At 35.0% G+C, this 23289-nt stretch overlaps 1 protein-coding gene across 2 annotated transcripts in view; it reads right to left on the reverse strand.

Moving 5' to 3' along the window:
- LOC140448407 (uncharacterized) overlaps nt 1-18193 on the reverse strand; it is a 32554-nt gene extending 14361 nt beyond the window's left edge. The window contains exons 1-2 of one of the 2 annotated variants that reach the window (XM_072541492.1): nt 17884-18193; nt 9390-11726 (exon numbers count right to left, since the gene is read on the reverse strand). In XM_072541492.1, the coding sequence (XP_072397593.1) occupies nt 10102-11726; nt 17884-18115 (1857 nt within the window). In that variant the 5' untranslated portion in view covers nt 18116-18193 and the 3' untranslated portion in view covers nt 9390-10101. The remainder of the gene's footprint in view (nt 1-9389; nt 11727-17883) is intronic. The other variant, XM_072541499.1, reaches the window with a different exon arrangement.
- Between the last annotated feature and the right edge of the window lie 5096 nt (nt 18194-23289).

A 23289-nucleotide genomic window follows, 5' to 3' on the forward strand; every position in this document is an offset into this window, starting at 1 on the left:
CAACTACATGAAACAGTTCGAATCAGCCGCAAGAGCAAATGGATGGTCTGAAAAAGAAAAGGCTGTAAACCTGACTATCGCTCTTCGAGGAGATGCCTTAGATGTGCTTCAGACCATAGCCGTAGAGGAGACCGATGATTTCGAACAACTGAAGAAGAGGTTAAATATGCGATATGGCCACGAACATTTGGAGCATGTATATCAGTCACAGCTTAAAAATCGTAGACAGAAGAAAGATGAGGCTCTTCAAGAATATGAGGTAGATATTGCCAGATTAGTACGATATGCTTATCCAACAGCTCCCGAAGACATGATGGAAAAATTGGCCGTTCAAACGTTTATTGATGGTCTTCGTGATCATGAAATGCAGAGAACACTACGATTAGCTCGTCACAAGACGCTGGTTGATGTCCTATCCACCGCCCTCGAATACGAGTCAGCTACGCAGGCCTCTGGCGGGTACAGTAAAGTTAGGACTGTAAAAGAGGAAGGAGATGAAGATAAACTTGACCAGCTCGTTAATATGATGAAAAGCATGACATACAAGAAAACGAAGACCATCAGATGCTGGAATTGTGGCGAAATAGGACACGTACGAAGCTCCTGTAAGCACCCTAGGTACGACGCAAATCAAGAAACTCACCATCAGGAAAACTAGAACGGGTCAGCCTTAGGGGGGCAGCTTCGACCCAAAACTTTTCCAAAGACCCTCTCATACTAATAGCTTCTTTGAAATGTCGTGAAGATAGTGTATATGTAGATGGAGACATAAATGGTAAAAAGCATACGTTGTTGGTGGATACCGGAGCGACCAGAACCATTATACGCCCGACAGTTATAAACAGCCAAAAGAAACTGTTACCAACGAGGTTACGACTTCGGACCGCTACAGGTGAAAATGCCAACATTCATGGAGAAATCCAGGTACAATTGGGAATTGGGGCAGAAAAGTTTGTCCATACTGTTATAGTTGCTGACATCGAAGAGGATGTTATATTAGGAATGGACGTAATGAATATGCATGGATTCCAATTGGATTTTAAGAATAAGGTAATCAAAGTTGGCAACGAGGAGGTATTTCTCCATCCACATAATGACAACACTGTGCAAGCAGCCATTACAGAAGATACAGTCGTGCCTGCGAGAAGCGAAACGATCATAGTAGCGCGACTACAGGGAATTGTAGACGAAGGGAGACCTGTTATGATGGAGCCTTGGAACCACGACGATGAGGTTGGCCGTGGAATCATAATTGGAAAGGAATTGGTGACTTCGGCTAAAGAAATTCCTGTGAGACTTATCAATGTCAACGACTACCCAGTGACCATAAAGAAAGAGACAAAAGTAGGAACTTGTGTACCTGTGACATCCATAATTCGTCAGGCGACAACATCTGATAATTCCAACGACAAATTCGACCAAATGGTTGCAGTTGCAGGACAGTCTCTAAATCAGATGGAGAAAAGGAAATTAAGGGAATTTCTTCGGCAGTATCGTGATATTTTCGTACCGAAAGGAGGAAAGACGGGAAGAACTACCGTTGTTAAGCATAAAATTGATACTGGTAATGCTAAGCCAATTCGTCAAACAGCTCGACGATTACCACAGGCGAAGAGAGAGGAAGCTGAAACGATTGTTCAGGAAATGAAGAAAGACGGGGTGATAGAACCTTCTACGAGTCCATGGGTCTCTCCGGTGGTCCTGGTTAAGAAGAAAGACGGAACGACGAGGTTCTGTGTGGATTACCGTTTGCTGAACAACGTTACCAAGAAAGATAGTTATCCTCTGCCTCGGATCGATGACACATTGGACACATTGGCTGGAAGTAAATTGTTTTCTACTTTAGATTTGAAGTCTGGATACTGGCAGGTAGAAATGGACCCAGTCGATAAAGAAAAGACAGCCTTCACCACAGGATCTGGATTGTGGCAATTCAACGTTATGCCATTTGGACTTTGTAATGCTCCTGCGACATTTGAGAGGCTTATGGAAAATGTGTTGAGAGGGTTATCTTGGAAAACATGCCTGGTTTATTTAGATGACATAATCGTCTTGGGGGAGACATTCGAAGATCATTTGAGGAATTTAGAAAACGTTTTTAATCGACTTAAAGCTGCCCAATTGATGCTAAACCCCAAAAAGTGCCAGCTATTTCAAGGTAAAGTCAATTATCTGGGTCATATAGTCAGTAAAGAAGGAGTGGCCGTGGATAAGGGAAAAATCGATTCCATTAAGGAATGGCCAAAACCAACTGACAAACATCAAGTGAGAAGTTTTCTTGGACTATGTACTTACTACCGGAGGTTTATTAAGAAGTTGGCAGATATCGCTAAGCCATTAACGCGACTTACAGAGGAAGCAAGAGAATACCGCTGGGATATAGACTGCCAAAATGCCTTTGAAACGTTGAAAAAGCATTTAATAACAGCACCAATTTTGGGGTATCCACTGCCAGAAGGAGAGTTCATCTTAGATACGGATGCAAGTAACGTGGGAATTGGAGGAGTGCTGTCTCAGATTCAAGGAGGACAGGAACGAGTCCTCGGATATTTTAGTAAAGTCCTTTCAAAACCTGAGCGGAATTATTGCGTCACGAGAAGAGAACTTCTGGCAGTAGTGAAATCAGTAGAGCACTTCTATCAATACCTCTATGGAAGGAAGTTTTTAATCCGAACCGACCATGCCGCCCTTAAGTGGTTGATGCAGTTTAAGAATCCAGAGGGTCAGATAGCCAGGTGGATCGAACGACTCCAAGAATACGATTTTAAGATTGAGCACCGAGCCGGAGTTAGCCACAGAAACGCTGATTCTCTTTCCAGAAGGCCATGCCCAGCAGAGTGTCCTCACTGCAACAAAACGGAATCCAAGGAAGCAGCAGTGCTAAGAACGACGATTGTCAACGACGACTGGACGCCTACTAAGATAAGGGAAGGACAAGAGAGAGATCCAGTTATACAGAAAATCCGAAAATGGAAAGAGGAAAACCGTCGACCACCTTGGCAGGAAATATCAAACCTATGCTCAGTAGTTAAGACGTATTGGGCCCAGTGGGACTCATTTATCATCGAAGATGGCTTGCTCAAACGAGTCCTGGAAAATGATGACGGTTCAAAGAAAAGAAGACAGTTGGTGATCCCAAAGAGCAGAATAGCCGAAGTACTTCGTCAGTTACACGACAGTCCATCGGGAGGGCATTTTGGTGTAAGGAAAACCCTTCAGCGAATTCGGGAACGGTTTTATTGGATGACCAGTTCCGACGACGTAAAAGACTGGTGTAAGAAATGTACTATTTGTGCTACGAGTAACGGGCCTCACCGGAAAAGGAGAGCTCCTATGAGACAATATAATGTTGGACGCCCGTTTGAAAGAATAGCTTTGGACATTGCAGGGCCATTTCCAGAAAGTGAAAATGGGGGCAAGTACATGTTGGTAGTAATGGATTACTTCACTAAGTGGGTCGAGATTTATGCACTTCCAGACCAGAAGGCCGCCACCGTTGCAGATAAGTTGATCCAAGAATATATCAGCCGATTTGGAGTGCCTTTGGAGATCCATAGTGACCAAGGCAGGAACTTCGAAAGCGATCTATTCCAAGGAATATGTGATAGACTAGGCATGAAGAAAACAAGAACTACAGCATATCATCCGCAATCTGATGGTATGGTAGAACGGATGAATAGGACAGTTGGCAAATATTTGACAAAGATGGTGTCCGATCATCAGCGAGACTGGGACCAATACCTTCCGTTCTTCACAATGGCCTACAGATCTGCTGTTAACGAATCAACAGGCCAGACACCAGCGAAAGTCCTATTCGGACGCGAAATGCGACTACCTTGTGATCTAGAGTTTGGGTGTCGACCTGGAGAAGATGTAGCAGGTGAAGATTATGTGATCGAATTACGAAGAAGAATGGACGATGTACATGAGTTGGTCCGTTCCCACCTTCAGATCGCTAGCGACCGAATGAAGAAACGGTACGATACACAAGCCGAAAAGGGTTGCTTTAAGAAGAACGACAAAGTATGGCTGTATAATCCCAAGAAGCGAAAAGGTTGTTCTCCCAAATTGCAGCAGTTTTGGGAAGGTCCATACCTCATTATGGAGAAGATCAACGATGTCATCTACCGAATAAGCAAGATTCCGAAGGGAAAGCCGATGATAGTACATCATAACCGGCTGGCGTCTTTCGAAGGTGATCACGACGTAGATGAAGAAGTGGAAGTAAACCAAGTCCACGATGTGTCTGACCTCACGTTTGAGGAATTCATGGGTGCCTATGGAGGTACCGGTAAAGCGAGACATGGTGTTACCACTGAAGAAAAGCAAGATCTACTCGCGCTCCCCGATGACTACTCGCTGGCCCTCACCATCCCGGCCAGTATCAAAGACGCACCAGGGTTGGCATCCGTCTTTCGAAGGAAGTTTGGTCGAGTTGCAGAACTTCAATGCCAGGTGCCAGCTCCCGGTAAAACCTTGAAACTCCAAGATGCATCACGTTACCTTTTCTACCTGGTAACAAAAGACACTGCCCGTGACCAACCTACCTACCGAGATGTATGGGAAGCCTTACTTCAATTGAGAGAGCACGTACTAGAGTCCGACGTGCAAAAGTTAGCCATGCCAAAGTTGGAGTGCCGCCAATTAGATTGGAAGGTTATCCGAAATATGGTGGAGGAGATCTTTAAAGACACCGAAGTCCAGGTGTTAGTCTGTTGCAATCCGCATAGTTACTGGTGCGGAGAGAAAACCGTCCCTTGTCATTTTTATACAACTGGAAGTTGTAAAAGAGGGTCCAGTTGCCGATACCAGCATACAGTTCCGGTTCCAGTCCCGACAAGGTTCCAGGAGGAACCATCTTTTAAGAGGGGGGCAATGTTACGATAAATATACTGGCCTAACTTTTATGACTAATTATTCTGTTTTATTGTAGAAATTTCGGTGGAAGTCTAGATTCAAATTATGGTGAATTCTCCAACTTGATGTTCTCGACTATTCCAGTATATCAGGATTTCGTATATAAATACAACATTTTTATATGGAGGGACAGTTAATTCTGAACCCGCGCTCGCGAATTTGTTACGTACGGATATAATAAATTATTGTAAGATAAGTTAATATAAATAAAGAAATAAATTAAATCCGTAAGTGTTATAAATATTGAACCTTTTAATAAATTCACAACACTGTCTTAAAAACAGGGGAGATATTTTATGCACGGCAGATTTGGGTATTTAATCAACTATTCCATTCACGCAAAAAAAATCAGTCGGTTAATTACATGTCAGATGAAACTATATCAAAAAGGGGTTGCATAGAGACTATCTCGTATTTATGGCATTTTATTAAAAAATATATAAGCGACCAAGTAAAAACCCTTTATATATTTTCTGACAACTGCGCCGGGAAAAACAAAAATGCTGTAAAGGTTCATTTGTTAACAGTTTTAGTTAATAATAAACGATTTTTAAAAATAGTGCATCATTTTCCAGAGCCAGGTAACAGTTTTCTACTATGTGATCGTGACTTTAGTACTATAGAACAAAAAAAGCGCAAAAAAGAAATATTATATCTGCCTGAAGAGTGGTACTCTATGGTAGAAAGCTGCGGTAAAAAGTTTGTGGTTGAGCGTGTTACACAAGTTGTCAAGAAAAGACCATTTACAATATCTAAGTACCGAATATTTATTTATGATTCTACAATGCCAGAAAATGTGTGCGTTACAGAATCTCACAATTCTACTAGTGTAACCTGTTACCCTTTATTTAAAAACCCAGGTACATTCATAGACCTAAATACGATTCCATTGGCATTTAAAGAACCACTTGAATACAATAAATACAACAGTATTATACCAATAGTAAAAAAATATGTACGATGCGAAGAGACCAAGAGGAAGACCTCAAATGCGCTGGAGCGACGATATCAAAAGAGTCGCAGGACCAATGTGGAAACGCCTAGCACACAACAGGGATGAATGGCGAGAAATGGGAGAGGCCTTTATTCGACAATTCGGATAGAAGAAGGGCTATAAAAAAAAAAAAAAAAAAAAATATGTACCTCCTGCTTATCTTCCTTTTTTCGACGCTATTACACGAGAACAAAATAATGCAGACAGTGATTATGACTAAAATACACTATATTTATCCGCCATTTTGTATTTCATGTGAAAATCATTTTTGTAATGTTTTACTTTAAAATATACTACGATTTTTTGTATTTACTTGATATTTTATTTTTTTCCTTATGTATTTCCTTAAATTTTCAGTTTTTCTAGTTTTTGGGAACAAACTTCGTCCACGTGGAAATTAAAAAAAAAATTTTAACTTTAATTTCAAAAATTCAAATTCAAAAAGTACCACATACAGTATGATGCAAATGTATGGAATAAATTCATTATTTCAGAAACAGACGACTTTTAAAACAAATCTTAAAACACGTCAATTTTAATTTTTGAATGGCTATCAACTGCTATATATGTGTTGGACATTACGTCATCAGTGTCGGCGTAATGACGTAATCGACGATTTTTTTAAATACAAACAGAGGTCACGCGACAGCTCATTTGAAAGGTCTCCTTATCGCCTTTGCAACGATATAATAATTTAAATATTTATTTCTACAGGGTTAACCAAAACTGTTGGTTTATTAATACAATTAACTTACAATAAATGTTTACTTAAATACAATTAAATTACAAAAAATGTTCACATTGACGTCCTTCAGCAATAATATAATGTAAAAGATGGGCAATAAATTCTTTCCTAACGTTTTCGATGACTTCAGGTGCTATTTGTGCAATTTCCGTTCTGATGCGCTCCTTCAACCCTTCTACATTATTCGGTAGATTTTGATACACTCTGCTTAAATATCCAAAAAAAGTTTAACGGAATCAAATCTGGAGACCTTGGTGGCAATTCGATGGGCCCGCTTCTACCAATCCACCTACCTGGGAAAACGTTATTAAGGTAATTTCGTACCTCAACGCCGTAGTGTGGGGGAGCCCCATCATGTTGGTACCACAAATCATTTCTATTTGGTAATAGCTGATTCAGTTGTGGCAACAGATAATCCTGAAGAAATTCTAGATAACGAGAAGCAGTTAAGATTTCCTCAAAAAAATATGGCCCTACAATTTGATTATTTATAATGCCGGCCCAAAACATTCACCTTCTCGGGATATTGTGTCCTATACTCTTTCATCCAATGTGGATTTTCACTTGCCTAGTATCGATATGTCTGGCGATTTATCTTGAAACGCCAGTACAACGTGCAGTTTCTTGGCTTCGGATATTGATTTTCTCAAACAAAGACGAGTCAATGACAATACTGATTAAAATATTTTTGAAAAATTACTTGGAATGCTTACTACAATAATTAATTTCAAATTATAATGTAGCATTGTTTATTATTAATGTATTGTGTTTTCGGAACCTGCAAAAAACACTATTTTGTTTTATTCAAGTGGCGTTCCTTAGTGTATTTTAGTTCAGTGAATGAATATTTATTGTAATTCCACGTTACTTAACAAAGTTTATAATTTTGGTGAATCATGTAGAAATAAATATTCAAGTGATTACATCGTTGTAAAGACGATAAGGAGACCTTTCAAATAAGCTGTTGCGTGACCTCGGTTTGTATTTAAAAAAATCGTCGATTACGTCATTGCGCTGACACTGATGATGTAATGTCCAACACGTATATGTCAGTTGATGGTTATTCAAAAATTAAAATTGGCGTGTTTTAAGATTTCTTTTAAAAGTCGTCTGTTTCTGAATTAATGAATTTATTCCATACATTTGCATCATACTGTATAAAAGCCTTTGATTTCTGTTTTCCACAGAAAATATAAAATTATTAAATTTTATAAAACTACATGACTTAAACGTTTTTTTCATTTTTCTCAAAACTATAAGAACTGCATGTAGACGGTTTTTGCACCGGGGTCTTCCATTATTAGGTACAATTTTGCTAGACGAGAACAAAATAACAACTGGGTGTTTGACGTCGTTAAATAAACTTCCCTGTGGCAGACGGCAGGCTTTTGAGACTTTTAGTTCATACTGAAGCAAGATGGGTACCTAAAGGGAACTGCTTGAAAATACTTATGGAACTGTTTGATACTCTTAGTGATTTTTTTAGCTACAAACCGAAAATGAAGTATATGTTAATAAATCGAAGGTAAAGTATTTGTGAGTTATTTAGTTTACCAAAATGGCGTTTACTAAACTTTAATATAATAATTAGAACACCAGATATTATAAAAATAGTGCAACTTGGTTGCAATATAAGTATTTTTCGAAGCTTTTTCCATCGTAACTCGGCTTCTTCGCATGAGAATGGGCTTTACAAAGTCTCATTTTAAAGCGAGTGATTTATAAGTGATTATGACTAAAATACACAACACTTGAATTAACAGTAACTGATAAAAGAACTCAAAAGGAATATTTTGAGCTTGAGAAAATGTTCGTAGGTTTATTTTTGACCAAGATATCGATATTTTTATTCGTCTTCTTCTTTTGGTGCCTATTCGTTTCGAATATTGGCGATCATTCTGGCTATAATTATTTTATTAACTGATGTTTTATAGCGACCTCATATTAATAAAAAAAAATATGGAATGGAGGACAATTACCAAAATGGAAATAAGACCAAATGCAAAAATTACAAGGGCATAGCACTCCTAAACGTCGCATACAAAATATTGGCAATGCATATAAAGAATATACTAAAAAAAAGAATGGAAGATATAATTGGTGAACGTCAGGCGGGTTTTAGACAAGGAGACATAACAGACCACCGACCGTGATATTATTTATAGACTTAAAATAAACATTTGATAAAGTAAAAAGGAAGGAAATGTATAAATCGCTTGAAGAATTAGAAGCAAGAGGAAAAACTATTAGAATGATACAACTAATACTACGAAGAACAGAAAATTAAGTGAAAGTATATAATGAAATATCAGACAATTTCGTAGAGTAAGGCAAGGCGTAGGTATATATCGTAAAAAGCATCAATGCCTGTCGTTCGCTAATGATATGCAATAGTAGCGAGAAGCATACAGAAAATGATACGGATAACTACAAGAAGTTGAAGTTTATTTATTCAAAAATAGGGAAAGTTCTAATACACACAAAAGTAATCAATTTATACCATTAATACATAAGATAAAAATAACAATTACACTTAAAATATAGTACCTACACTTATAAAAAATATAAAACAATAACTAAAAACACGACTAAAAAACAACTATTGGAAAGACCATTGTATAAAGACCGGTTAGTAACTAAGCGATGATCAGTAAACCTCAAACAATTTTTAAAATTTCAAATTTAATTCCAATCACTTAAAAAGTAAATTATTTAATTTCATAATTCACTTACTTCTTTTAACAGAGCTGGTACCTTCTGAAATCCCACTTCACACTGTTCACAGAAAAACTTCTGTTTACGTTTTGTTTTCAACTGCATGCATTTAACTTCAGATTACCACATTCCATACAAAGCACAGTTCTGCATCCATCACAAGAAAAAACTTCATTCAAGTCAAATTGATTATTACACTTGGCGCATGTATCCATTTTATTTATTAAAATATACAACAAATATATAGAAAACTTCCTGGACTATAATCACAATCTTGGAACCACTTAGTTTTTATTGTCACTATTTAACTTTATTCATCAACTTTTTGCAGTAAAGAAAAGATTCAACATCAAAATTATTCAATCAAACAGCTAGTTACACTTGAAATTTTCTGGGAATTTACTTATACACAATTCCAATTTTAACTTGTCAAAAAATTGAAAATTTTTGGCCAGTTTAAACTATAGAACACACATCTATGGAGCACATCAATTTGAATACAGTTTTTTTTTTTGAGAAACTAAAAACTAATCCTTTAACTAAAGAATTAGAAGAAAAGCCACAAAAAGGACAATATATTAATGACACAAAAACAAAATATATGAAATGCACAGACCAAGAATATGTAAAAGGAAAGTATGTAACAGTAATTATTATTATGGTTTATATTTATGGTGTAAACGTTTATGTGTTCATTTAAATGGCCTTTTCGGGCAAATTTTTAACAAATTTAGTATTTCTGAGGAGCTTCTTCAGTGTGCACTCTCAAATGGTTTTTCAAATCAGACGTTTGACTAAATTGCTTACAACAAATTTCGCACTTGTAAGTCATTTCTCCAGTGTGCACTTTCATATGTTTTTTTAAACTAATTTTGTGGTTAAACTGATTAAAACAAATTTCACACTTGTAAGGCTTTTCACCAGTGTGCACTCTTAAATGGCTTTTCAAATTTGATGATTGACTAAATTGCTTACAACAAATTTCGCACTTGTAGGGCGTTTCTCCATTGTGGAGTCTCAAATGTATTTCCAAATTATATTTTATTGTAAACTGCTTAAAACAAATTTCACACTTGTACGGCTTTTCACCAGTGTGCACTCTTAAATGGTTTTTCAAATCTGACGTTTGACTAAATTGCTTACAACAAATTTCGCACTTGTAAAGCGTTCCTCCAGTGTGCACTCTCATATGATTTTTTAAACTAATTTTGTGGTTAAACTGATTAAAACAAATGTCACACTTGTACGGCTTTTCACCAGTGTGCACTCTCAAATGGTTTTGCAAATTTGATATTTGACTAAATTGCTTACAACAAATTTCGCACTTGTAAGGCGTTTCTCTAGTGTGCAGACTCAAATGTGTTTTCAAACTTTTTTTTAATGCGAAATGTTTAAAACAAATTTCACACTTGTACGGCTTTTCACCAGTATGTACTCTCAAATGTGTATATAAATTTGACGTTTGACTAAATTGCTTACAACAAATTTCGCACTGGTAAGGCGTTTCTCCAGTGTGCACTCTCATATGTTTTTTTAAACTAATTTTTTGGTTAAACTGATTAAAACAAATTTCACACTTATATGGCTTTTCACCAGTGTGCACTCTCAAATGTGCTTTCAAAGAACCTGCTTGGATAAACTGCTTAAAACAAATTTCGCACTTGAAAGGCGTTTCTCCAGTGTGCAGTCTTAAATGTTTTTTCAAATTTGACGTTTGATTAAATTGCTTACAACAAATTTCGCACTTGTAAGGCGTTTCCCCAGTGTGTAGTCTCAAATGTATTTCCAAATTATATTTTATTGTGAACTGCTTAAAACAAATTTCACATTTGTATGGCTTTTCACCAGTGTGTAGTCTCAAATGCTTTTTTAAACTTCCTGATTCAGTAAATTTCTTAAAACAAATATCACACTTATAAGGTTTTTCACCAGTGTGCACTCTCATATGTATTTTTAATTTACTTCTCATTGCAAACTGCTTAAAACAAATTTTACACTTGTAAGGTTTTTCCTCAGTGTGCACTCTCAAATGTGCTTTCAAAGAACCTGCTTGGGTAAACTGCTTAAAACAAATTTCGCACTTGTATGGTTTTTCTCCAGTGTGCAATCTCTTATGTATTTTCAAAGTACTTTTTTGGTTAAACTGCTTAAAACAAATTTCGCAATTGTATGGTTTTCCCCCAGCGTGAATTTTTGTGTGTTTATTTAATGATCGTCTATGGGCAAACTGCTTAACACAAATTTCACATTTTAATATATATTCTTTGACAGATTGATTCATATGCTGTTCTTTATTACATGTATGTACGGGTATTGTTTTCATACTTTCCAAAGTGTTCTCCTCTTGGGGAAACCCTAAAATAAAAACTATATATATCTTTTCCCAAAAAATATTGCTGAAATATACTAAAATTGAAACAATCTACAATATTATTTTGTTCTTTTCGTTTATGTTTTACAGGGAATCCTTCGGCTGTATTGTTCTTTTAATTTTGTTTTAGTTGTCAATAATACACAGAATCAGAATTTGAAAAAAAAAAATGCAAAAATTGACAACTACGATATATTTGAAGATATTTGAAGATAGCTTGTAGGATTCAGCAGAACCTAATCTGGCATGATATACCAATCACGTCCATGAAACCTGCTGTTGCTGCTCAAGGGGTGCATTGAAATCTGTCTTTCCGGATTTTCCGCTGCCACCCTCTTTCAAATCCCAAGCAAGCTCGTGGTACCTAGTCAGTTAGATAAAGGGTCATGCAAGTTTTCACCAATTCTTGTGAGGTGGTCCGTTGATCTATCTATGAAGGGTTTAAGCAGATACCTTATGATTTATTTTGTTTATCAGAACAATGCGACAACAAGAACAGAATATGTGCAATTAATAGGATATATTTCACATCCCACAATAGTGTGTATACGCACAGTCGTTATGTGCATGGTAAGGCTGCATATGACCGTTGTAAAAATAGAGTACATACGGTCACAGCAACTTGCTGCCAAAAGGGTAAATGAACTTCTTTGCTTCAACCCCCTTTGTCTGCTCTCCGGATTACAGTAATGAAACAGTCTGAGTGGTTGGCAAACCCATGGACAGATGAGCATTAATTTCAATTGAGTTGTTTTTTACATAACTACGCATTTCTTACATTCTTATCCACAAAAGTTGTAGTAGCTCCATTAGTAGAGTTACGACATTCCTTGAACCAGATATAAAACTCGGACACAATGGAACCATGTGGGTATCCTTCTAAGTTGTTGGAAACGCCGTTTTACAAATCCCTTAGGTGAGAGATGGCATGAAAACAAAACAGCGACTACTCTTATATTCGTATAATTCACTTTTTCACAACAAATTTGCCGGTTCCTTCCGACTATCCACGCCGCGTCTGCTCTCTATAAAATATCTTCCAAACCTAACTTAAATTCACTTCAACTCCTACATACTACCAAACTTCACTATTTCCGATAACAAAAAAAAAACAATACAAGGAAAAACAATTATGAATCAGATGAAAATTCGGACCAACACCGAAACCAACTGCCTTTGACAGCGGCTCCACTGAGAGTGATGCCAGTCTTTTGAATGATTTAAAAATCATTCGCCCAACTCGGTATAAACAAAACATATAAACTGGAATATTTCTGTTTATTTGACGCGCAAAATATCTTAAAGCGGCATCTCGATTAAAAGAATACATATAAACAAACTTTAAAATGTGTTTATTATAAACTCCAGCGATGCAAAAGGATTGTAAATACCTTTTCGGTGTTTTAACATATACAAGGTGATTTGAAATGCTACAGTTGATGGAAGAAATACTGAACCTTATGGAACAAACAAGGTTGAGGCAGACGAATAGAGAAGAAAACAAAGAAAAATAAAACAAAAAATACAAGCAGCTAAAAAAGTGTATGACGGAGAGATGTTCCAAAATGAAAAAATTAGAAAAGAAGACTGACATGTTGAATAATAAGAAAAACACTAATACTCTAGTACTCTAGATGGACAAGAAATACTTGAAACATGAAGTAACTATATAACTGCATTGTTCCAAGATGACAGGTGAAAGAGACAGAGCAATGTAAATCAAGAAGGACCTGAAATTTTAAAATCTGAAGTTCTTCATACAATAAAATAAGTCAAATCCAAGAGAACATCCCAACTGAACTCTTAAAAATGATATGAGGATCACATAGTGCTTTAGTTAATCTATTTAATTATTTGAAATACCTGAGGAATGGCTAAAGTCTGTTTTCTGTTAAAGAAAAATATGCGATGAATATAATATTAATTAGCCTGTTGAGCCACGCATTGAAAAATTTTTTTCACAGTATTCATGGAAGAAGAAGTCATTGTGAAAGAATCCTAGATGAAACCCAGATTGGATTTAGGAATGTGCTGTGTACCTGTGAGACACTTTTTGACTTTTTGATACTTTAAACGTAAAATGTAAATGTAAACGTAAATGTTTTTGTTTTTGTAAAAATGGTATATCAGTTAATTAAATAAATAAATAGATATTTATGTGGCTTTCATCAATTATGAAAAGGCTTTTGATATGGTAAAGCCTGGAATACTTTTGATCATATTAAGAACCAAATGCATTGATTCTGGTAGAGATCTAACTATCATAGAAAGCTTATATCGGAAGCTGTTGCATGTGTCGATGTGAGATTAACCAACAAATGTTACATTCAAAGAGGCGTCAGACATAGATGCATTCTATCCCTGCTGTTATTTAATATCCTATTTTTCATCACATGTCATATCAGAATTATCCTACATTGGTGATCACCACTATGAAGGCTTCTCCATCTTCTGCCACATAGAATAATTGTCCTGCATTTAATGAGTCCATTCACAAATGTTTTTCAACCAAGAAATCTGTTTTCTTCCTACGCCTCTACAGCCTTTTCTTTTGCCTTTAAAGATCAGTTTTAGTATTCTATATCAATTTCCACTCACTATAAGTCCCAGATAAGACATTTTCCAGTGTTTAGCAATTCTCTATCTCTGTTGATCCCCCTTAGTACTTCCTCATTAGTTTTTCTTGCTGTCTTCAGCATCCATCTATGAATCCACATTTCCAATGCTTCAATTCTGTTCATGCTTGATACTTTTAGTGTCCATATTTCTGCTCCATACAAAAGTACAGACCAAATGTAGCACTTAACCATCCTTTTGTTTAGGTCAAATGTAGCAATTTTATATCATATGTCTATAGGTGAGTCTCATGTTTTTGTTCATTATTGTTTGATGTAGCTTGTGCAGCAATAAGTCTATTTTGTATTATATGTCTATGGCATTACTTAATCATCTAACCTAATCCCTTGTTTGCCTAACCTAACTACATCACCTGAAACAATCTAACCTAACAACACCAAACCCATAGACATAATACAAATAGACTGAGCGCTCCACTCCACTACAGGCACAACCACCAGTGCGACAGAGAAAACTGAAGTTAAGTAGTATCTGCATATCTTTCTAATGAGCAGGGTTTATTGCCCAAATGACCTACCAACTCCAAACACAAGTGAAGGGAAGACACATGGTCAATAAAACCAGTTATATTAGAGATAGTTACAGGGACTGCTTTGCATCAATTTTCTCTGTCACACTGGGGGAACGACTTTATATTGCAATGCTCAGTCTATTTGTATTATATGTCTTTATCCAAATCTAACTCAGAACTCATAGGATGTTTTTCACATTTGGTCCCAGTGAAGATAGCCTCAAATGAGTTTGACACAGAGCAAAATATTGTTGTTTGGCAGTGTTGAAATTTACATTACAAATGAAACATATGCAATCAAAAGCAATAAGATATTTAAAAATAGTTTTAAAACAGTTTTTATAAGTAAATAGTAAAATATCAGTATAAATATTAAAGTTAAAAAGACATCTGTTGCAATCTGGCAACTGGTGGTTTAAAGGTTCTGACACTATTGCCAAATCTATCTGCTAGCCAATGAAAGGGCAATTGTCAAAAAATGTTCTAATTAACTACAATTAATATTAAAAGAAACAAATATTAATTCATTTGTGTTTTATATAAGTTATAAAATTGCAGAATGCATAAAATAATATAATAAAAATTTATGTTTTAAAAGCTTTCTCTCTTGGTATTTGAAGCATTTAACATACAGTGTGACCCATTTAGATTGGAAACACCTCTATAAAATTTGAAGTTGTTAACCGATTTTAACCAAATTTTTTTTTTAATGTCATGTAATAAATGGTCTATTGCGGGACAAAATATGAAATATTTAGTTAAATTTTCAGGGCATTCTACGATACTGTTTCTTCGTCGAAAATGGAGAATTTGTATTAGCGATTTTTTTATTAAAAAAATTTCTACTTCACTGGATTTAGAATGGCTTCAAATAGCTATGACAAAAATTTCATTAAGATATATTTATTAATAACAAACTTATGACATTTTAAAATTTTAAAACTCACTAAGAAAAAAACACTCTGTATTAACGTTAAAAAAAACACTCTGTATTAACAGAAACATGAAAACATAATTTTATTTTAAATCCTAGTTGCCTCTACCAATCCACCATCTAATTGGATACATTTGTCGTAGCGTTTATGAATATTTCTAATTACATTTCTTAGTTGTTGGGGAGTAATTTCTGCACATGCCTGTCGAATTCTTGCACGAAGTTCGTTTACGTCTCTTGCACGGGTTTGGTAAACTTTTTGTTTGATAACTCCCCAGAGAAAGAAGTCTAAAATTGTGAGATCTGGAGATCTGGGTGGCCAATCTATCAACTGACTACCCCGACCTATCCAACGGTTCGGAAAATTTTCATTTAGCCATTAGCATCCCACAAGTCGGTGTTTAAAAATTCTAAAAAGTTCTGTGAGTTCAAGTGTTCTTCAAAAAAGAAAGGACCAATAACTCGCTCGTTCAGTATACCACACCAGACATTGATTTTTTGAGAATACTGGCTTTTCCAGTTTATTACCCAATGGTGATTATCTGCTGTCCAATAGCGACAATTCTGTGATGATACTACTCCATTTGTAGTGAAAGTGGCTTTGTCGGTAAACAACACGTTTTTTAGAAAATTTATATTGTTTAAATATTTCCCTTGGGTCCATAAACAACATTCTAAACGTTTTGCTTCGTGGCCTTCTTGTAACGTGTGTAAGAATTTTGGTTTGAAAGGTTTAATATTACCTATTTACCTTAGGACATCGCCGAATACTCTCTTGAGGCACATTCAAATATAAACTGGCATTCCTTAAACTGGCATTAGGGTTATTTCTGAAATGATCTAAAATGATTTGATCATTTCCTCTTCTTCTTTGTAACGGGTTATTTTTTAAAATTCGTTTTGATACTGCACCATATTCATTGAATATTCTATTTATTTTGTTTACCGCACCGCAGCTAATATTAGGACAATCCACATGTCTGTCATTAAATATTGTACAAACTTCCCTGGCACTTCTATCGTTATCTCCCAAAAGACGTATAATTTCAATTTTTTTTCTCAAACTTAATCTTGCAGCCATGACACAAAATATTATTAAAAAAATTTGAAGTAAATATTGTTGCAGATATTATGCATAAATTTATACTAGCACTGAAATTTGTATGACACAAATAATGTCAAACAGTAATGTCGTTGTCATGGCAACTGAGATTTAAGTTGTAGCATGTAAAGTTAATAATAATGTAAGTGCGTTACTTGCATTAAATTTTTATGCTATTTTAAACATTTTTTTGTCTAGTAGTGGTTTATTATTAAAATTATTTAAAAAATAATTAGTTTTATGGTTATCTGTTGATACAGGGTGTTCTTTTTTGACTCGTAGCTTAGTGAGTTTTAAAATTGTAAGTTGTCATAACTTCGTTATTAATAAATATATTTTAATGAAATTTTTGTCATAGCTATTTGAAGCCACTCTTAATCCAGTGAAGTAGAAATTTTTTTAATAAAAAAATCGCTAATACAAATTCTTTATTTTCGACGAAGAAAAAGTATCGTAGACTGCACTGAAAATTTAACTAAATATTTCATATTTTGTTCCGCAATAGACCTTTTATTACATGACATTAAAAAAAAATTTGGTTAAAACCAGTTAACAACTTCAAATTTTATAGAGGTGTTTCCAATCTAAATGGGTCACACTGTATACATTATAGGGACAAAGTAACACTGCCAAGGCAATATTTCATTCTGTGAAACTTAATTGACAGCTCATTTGAGGCTAAAAGTTAGTCTTTGTTAAAATCTTGCTAGGCAATGTTAGGCTTTGTTAGGCAATGCTATTATAAAAAAAAACTGTATAGAGCATGATACATAATTCATGGTGAAAAATAATGTTAGATAGAAAATAGATAAAAATGAACATTGAGTACCCAATATGAATCATTCATTCAACAATCAATCATCATATGAATCATTAGCTGAAACAGAATGCATTGATATTCTGTTTCAGATTCATAGAACTCCATCCCATCCACTAGTTCTTTTGTAGTGTACTTACCTCTTGGATTTGTTTGTCTTTCTTTAAACGACGTAAGTTTATGTTCCTCTTGATCTATTTCAGTCTTTATGGGAAGTTTCTTTAAGGCTACATAATCAAATGTATCTGTACCTTCCTTTAGGGTTTCCTGCTTAATTTCGATTTTACAACTATCAAAAGGACCATCATCAACAGCATTACAATATATTTCTGCTTGACACGTCTCATCACTAACTTCTTGTTTTACGTCCATTTGTATAAACTTTGGTTTTGTTTATTAAAAATAATTTAACACATAAAAAGTAAATAAAAACAATCTGATAAAATACTACACGACACCTGTCAAATAGGGACACATGACATGACATCATTATGACTTATGACATCCAATAGGTATGTTCCTTTGTTTTCTTAATATTGTTCTGAAGCTAGTTTCTTGTGGCATTTTAAAGTAATTACTATTTAAATGGGAATAAGCCACAATTAAAAGTTAAAGTACGTTTATTGACGTTCCAATTTCCATTTCGAAAATCGTTCTCAAAATACTATTAGTAAATGTACTAATGTTTGTATTTTAAGAACGATTTCCGAAGTGGAAATTGAAACGTCAATAAACTTACTTTAACCTTTAATTGTGGCTTATTCCCATTTAAATAGAAATTACTTTATTTTCTGGTGTAGCACTAGTTCCAAGAAAGTGTAGAAGTGTAACACTACGTCGTTCTTTTGCAAGGTGTAGGTATTGCTACACTACTTTGTTGCATTGAAAAGTGTAGCAAAAAATGTGTACACCCAGTGTCAATATATTTACACCTGCTTCTAAAAAGGCCGTATGACACTATGCATTTTCTTGTATCATTTCTTATATCGTTTCTGATATAACAAAAAAATGGATAGTGTCATACAAGCGTATAGTTCTTATATCAGAAACGATACAAGAATTTGTGTCCGCTGCAGTTTCTTGTACAAGAAATGCGCCAATTTGTGCGCAAAAACGTAAAACTTCTGTCATAATGGCGGCTGGAGAACTTTAATTTTGTATACAATTAACCAAGCAGACATCAGAGAAAAGTGCCCACCAACAATAACCAAGATTAGAACAGCAGTAGCCAAATTGAAAAACAATAAATCACAGGGATTGGATCAAATAGCATCGGAACTACTGAAAGTAGGAGGAGATGTATTACTAAAAACAATACATAACCGCTTTAAAAATTCGTGATGAGTTTAAAGATTATTTTATATCTCCAAATAAGAGAGTAGAATTTCAAGAGCATGCCATTCAAACACATAATTTGTAAAAAAAAAACAAATAAATTATTACAACTAAATTATTTCAAAGAATTTCAAACATCAAAAAGGAAAGAGGCTCTAAACATGAACGATACAAGGTAGAAAGACTCAAAGAAACAAACAAAAATAAAGAGTATAAAGAAAAGATAAACAACAAACTAGAAAACAGAATAACACATGAAAACCTAAATAAAGAGTGGGAAGAATGCAGAGACATCATAAAAGAGGCAGCTAAAGAAGTACTAGGCATAAAAGGTAGAGAAAGAAAAACAAGAACGAATGACTGGTTTGACGAAGAATGTCAGATCATCACAGACAAAAAAAACAGAGCATATTTACTGATGCAACAGGGGCACAGAACCCGACAAGCAGAGGAAGAATATAAACGACTACGCAAAGAAGAAAAGAAAACTCACCGAAGAAAAAAGAGAGAATATATGAACAAAGAACTTCAAGAACTACAAGAACTAAGTAAATCAACAGAGACAAGAAAATTTTATCAGAGACTAAACAAGCAGAAAAGACTTCAAACCGAGAACAACGATGTGTAGAGATAAGGAAGGTAATATCGTGGGCGTTCTGGGAAAATCCACTAACTTCATTTTTTTCAATTTTGACATTTTATTATCATTAAATCCAGAAACAACAATATTTTAACAGGAAAAACCCTATATCTTCAAATTCGTCATTCATCATTTTTAAATCTGAACCATGATTTAGTCTAACTCCTTTAGCGGAATTTTTTATACAGCAGAAATAAATTAAGTGCACTTAGTTGATTCTTATTTACAAACAATTACAAAGCTTGACAGGAAAAATCAACTAACTGCACATAGTGTAATTTTAGTTGCCTATACAAGCTGCAATAGTAGAACCTGGGACAAGGAGAATCAACTCCAAATAGTGCGGTTATGTTTGCTAAACACTTCATTAATTTTAATTGTGTTTGGACGTCGATGCAACGTGGTTAGTTTAGTGGTTAGTTTATAAAATTCTTTAGAATGTATAGCAGAGGAAAGTTATTGTGTAAAATGGTAGACGATGCTGAGAAGGCACAAAATACAGATAGAAGTTAGTATTCACTTTATTTGTTGTTCGTGCAATTATTTTATTATTAAAATTATTAGATTATTAACAATACTGTTGTTTTTGTTTAGAACTGGAACAAATTGGTACCTGCTCTAAAGAAATCGCAATCAATGCTGTTCAGGAGGAACCACAATCTATGCCAATATGTAGAACTACAACTCCACTGTCCGGTATAAAACTTATATAGCTTTCAAGTACAATTCGTTAATTTTAGTGTTTGTTGTAGATCCATTTAATGATAATTCCGTCAACGATCCAACGTATAATAGTAATTTATCTCTGTCTAAGCCGAACAGCTCTGAAAACAGTAGAAGTCCAATCAAAAAATTAAATAGGTGGAAAAAAACCAATCCTAAATCTTCGAAATGTAATGTTGCCAGAAAAAGACAAAGTCAGGGTTTAGATTATCAAATTAAGAAAAAAGAACGACCAGCTAACCAGTTGATTGTCATAATTGTGGCTTTAAATGTCACAAGGACTTCACAGAAGAAGACAGGAAAGTGATGTGTTTAGCATACTGGAATCTTGATTTTGTCAGACAGAAAGATTTTATTTTAAGTAATGTTACCGTAAAAAGTCCAGAAAGGAGACGACGCAAAAATGATGACTCGGTTATTCGTCAAAATTCTAAACAATACCATTTTCAGAAGAATAAAACCAAACGTCGTATATGCCAGCTTTTCTTAAAAACACTTAACATTGGTAACTGTGTTGTTCTAAATGCTTTTAAACATAGAGGTTCATCTGGAAATTTTGTTGGTAATGACAAAAGCGGGATGTCATCTCCTGCCAATAAAACTAAGCCTGAAGTTATCGCCGAGATAAAACGCCACATAGAAAGTTTTCCCACAATGGAATCGCATTACTCCCGACGAGACACTAAAAGGCAGTATTTGGATAGCAATTAGTCTATATCCAAAATGTATCAGTTGTATACACAAAAATGCGAAACGAGGGAACTGGAGGAGAAACGAAAACCACCAGTGTCACTGGTAACGTACAAACGAATATTTGGCCGAAATTATAATTATTCATTTTTTAAGCCGAAAAAGGATCAGTGCTTAATATGTGAAACGCATAAGCCATTTACAGCGAAAAACCTAGATAATGAGACACTGCAGTGTCATTTATAAAGGAGAGATGATTGCTACTCTGCAAAATAAGCAGATAAAGAAAGATTTCTCCAAGATAATACTTTTGTGTACGCACCATTTGATCTACAATCTGTGTTACAGATACCAAGTTCAGATGTTAGCCCAATGTATTACTCTCGCAAATTATGTGTATACAACCTTACCATATACCAATCATCCGAAGAAGCAAGTTGTTATTGTTTGACTGAAATAAATGGCAAACGAGGGAGTTCAGACATAGGAACGTGCCTCTTTAAATACATTAACCAGTTGCCTCTACATGTAACTGAAATAGCATTTTGGTCTGATACATGTGGAGGACAAAACAGAAATCAACATGTGGCTGCCCTTTTATTATACGCAGTGAACAATTCACGTATTAACGTTATAGAACATAAATTTCTGGAAAGCGGGCACAGTTATACGGAAGCTGATTCGATGCATAGTGCGATAAAAAAAGCGAAAAAGCATGTATCTGTGTATTCAATGAACGATTGGTTAAATATCTTCCGGATAGCCCGATCTACGCGAAAATCAAAAAATTCCAAACCATACAAAATTACAGAACTAAAATACACAGATTTTTATGATTTAAGACGAAGCTGGGAAGGTTGTTAATTGCTTACTAATTAAAAGCTTAAAACATTCCAAGCATGAACCAGACATAATTCAATATAAGTATAGACATACCGACTCCTACCGCCCAATTCCTATTTACAGAAAGGGGAGGCCACCAAATCAACCGAAAGATTTACCCAAGCTTTACACAAAACAGCTACCTATTAGTATTCAAAAAAAGAAGGATTTAATGAAATTGTGCAAAAACAACATTATACCAGATGAATTTCAGGTTGGTACAGGTCTCTTCCCACGTCAAAACTGGTAACAGATGTCATAATTGAACCCTTGTGTTGAGGATAGTGGTACCGAAGATGACATGAGTGATCAAAACTCTTAGTGTCTGCACTTATCTCTATGTATATCTGTTTTTTTAAATAATTAAAATATTCAAGACTTTCTTGTCTTTTATTATAAAAGGATTTACCCCATAAATATTAATTTATACATTTAAATGTTTCAACCGTTATATTAAATAGGTGCATTCAATGACAAGGAAAATCAACTAACTCCATCTTTTTCACAGTTTTCATCAATAAAATAATGTTTTTCAAAATATTTTTACATGAATGTGCACACCACATGTGGATAACATACTTCCAAATCATATCCAGATACCAGAACTTGACCAACCAGTGTTCCTGATTTTTAAGAGGTATAGAAATCTTTAAATGCGTTTTTCTCAAAACTTTACTTTTGTGAGTTAGTGGATTTTCCCAGAACGCCCACGATATATTGACAGAACAGCAAGAGATACTAAGTAGATGGACAGAACATTTTACGGAAAAGTTTGAAGGAGATCGGAGAGAGATGAACCCTGACATACCATTAGACCAAGCAGACAACAGAGAAAAGACTCCACCAACAATAGCCGAGATTAGAGCAGCAGTAGAAAAATTAAAGAACAATAAAGCACCGGGATAGGATCAAATAGCATCGGAGTTACTAAAGGAAGGAGGAGACGCACTACAAAAAACAATACATGAATTGATAACAAAGATATGGTCGAATAAACAGCTACCAACGGAGTGGAATAGCGGTATTATTGTACCACTACATAAAAAAGAAAATCAGTTAGAATGTGGAAACTACCGTGGAATCACGCTGCTGAATGCAGCATACAAAATAATGTCCAATGTCATTTATGAAAGACTTAGACCACACGCTGAAAAAATAGTTGGCAAATACCAAAGTGGCTTCTGTAGACAGAAGTCAACAATAGACCAGATATTTGTTCTGCGACAGATCCTCGAAAAAACAAGTGAATATAACATCGACACCCATCATCTCTTCA

Source organism: Diabrotica undecimpunctata, chromosome 1 (assembly GCF_040954645.1).
Source record: "Diabrotica undecimpunctata isolate CICGRU chromosome 1, icDiaUnde3, whole genome shotgun sequence".
In the NCBI taxonomy this organism is placed as follows: domain Eukaryota; kingdom Metazoa; phylum Arthropoda; class Insecta; order Coleoptera; family Chrysomelidae; genus Diabrotica; species Diabrotica undecimpunctata.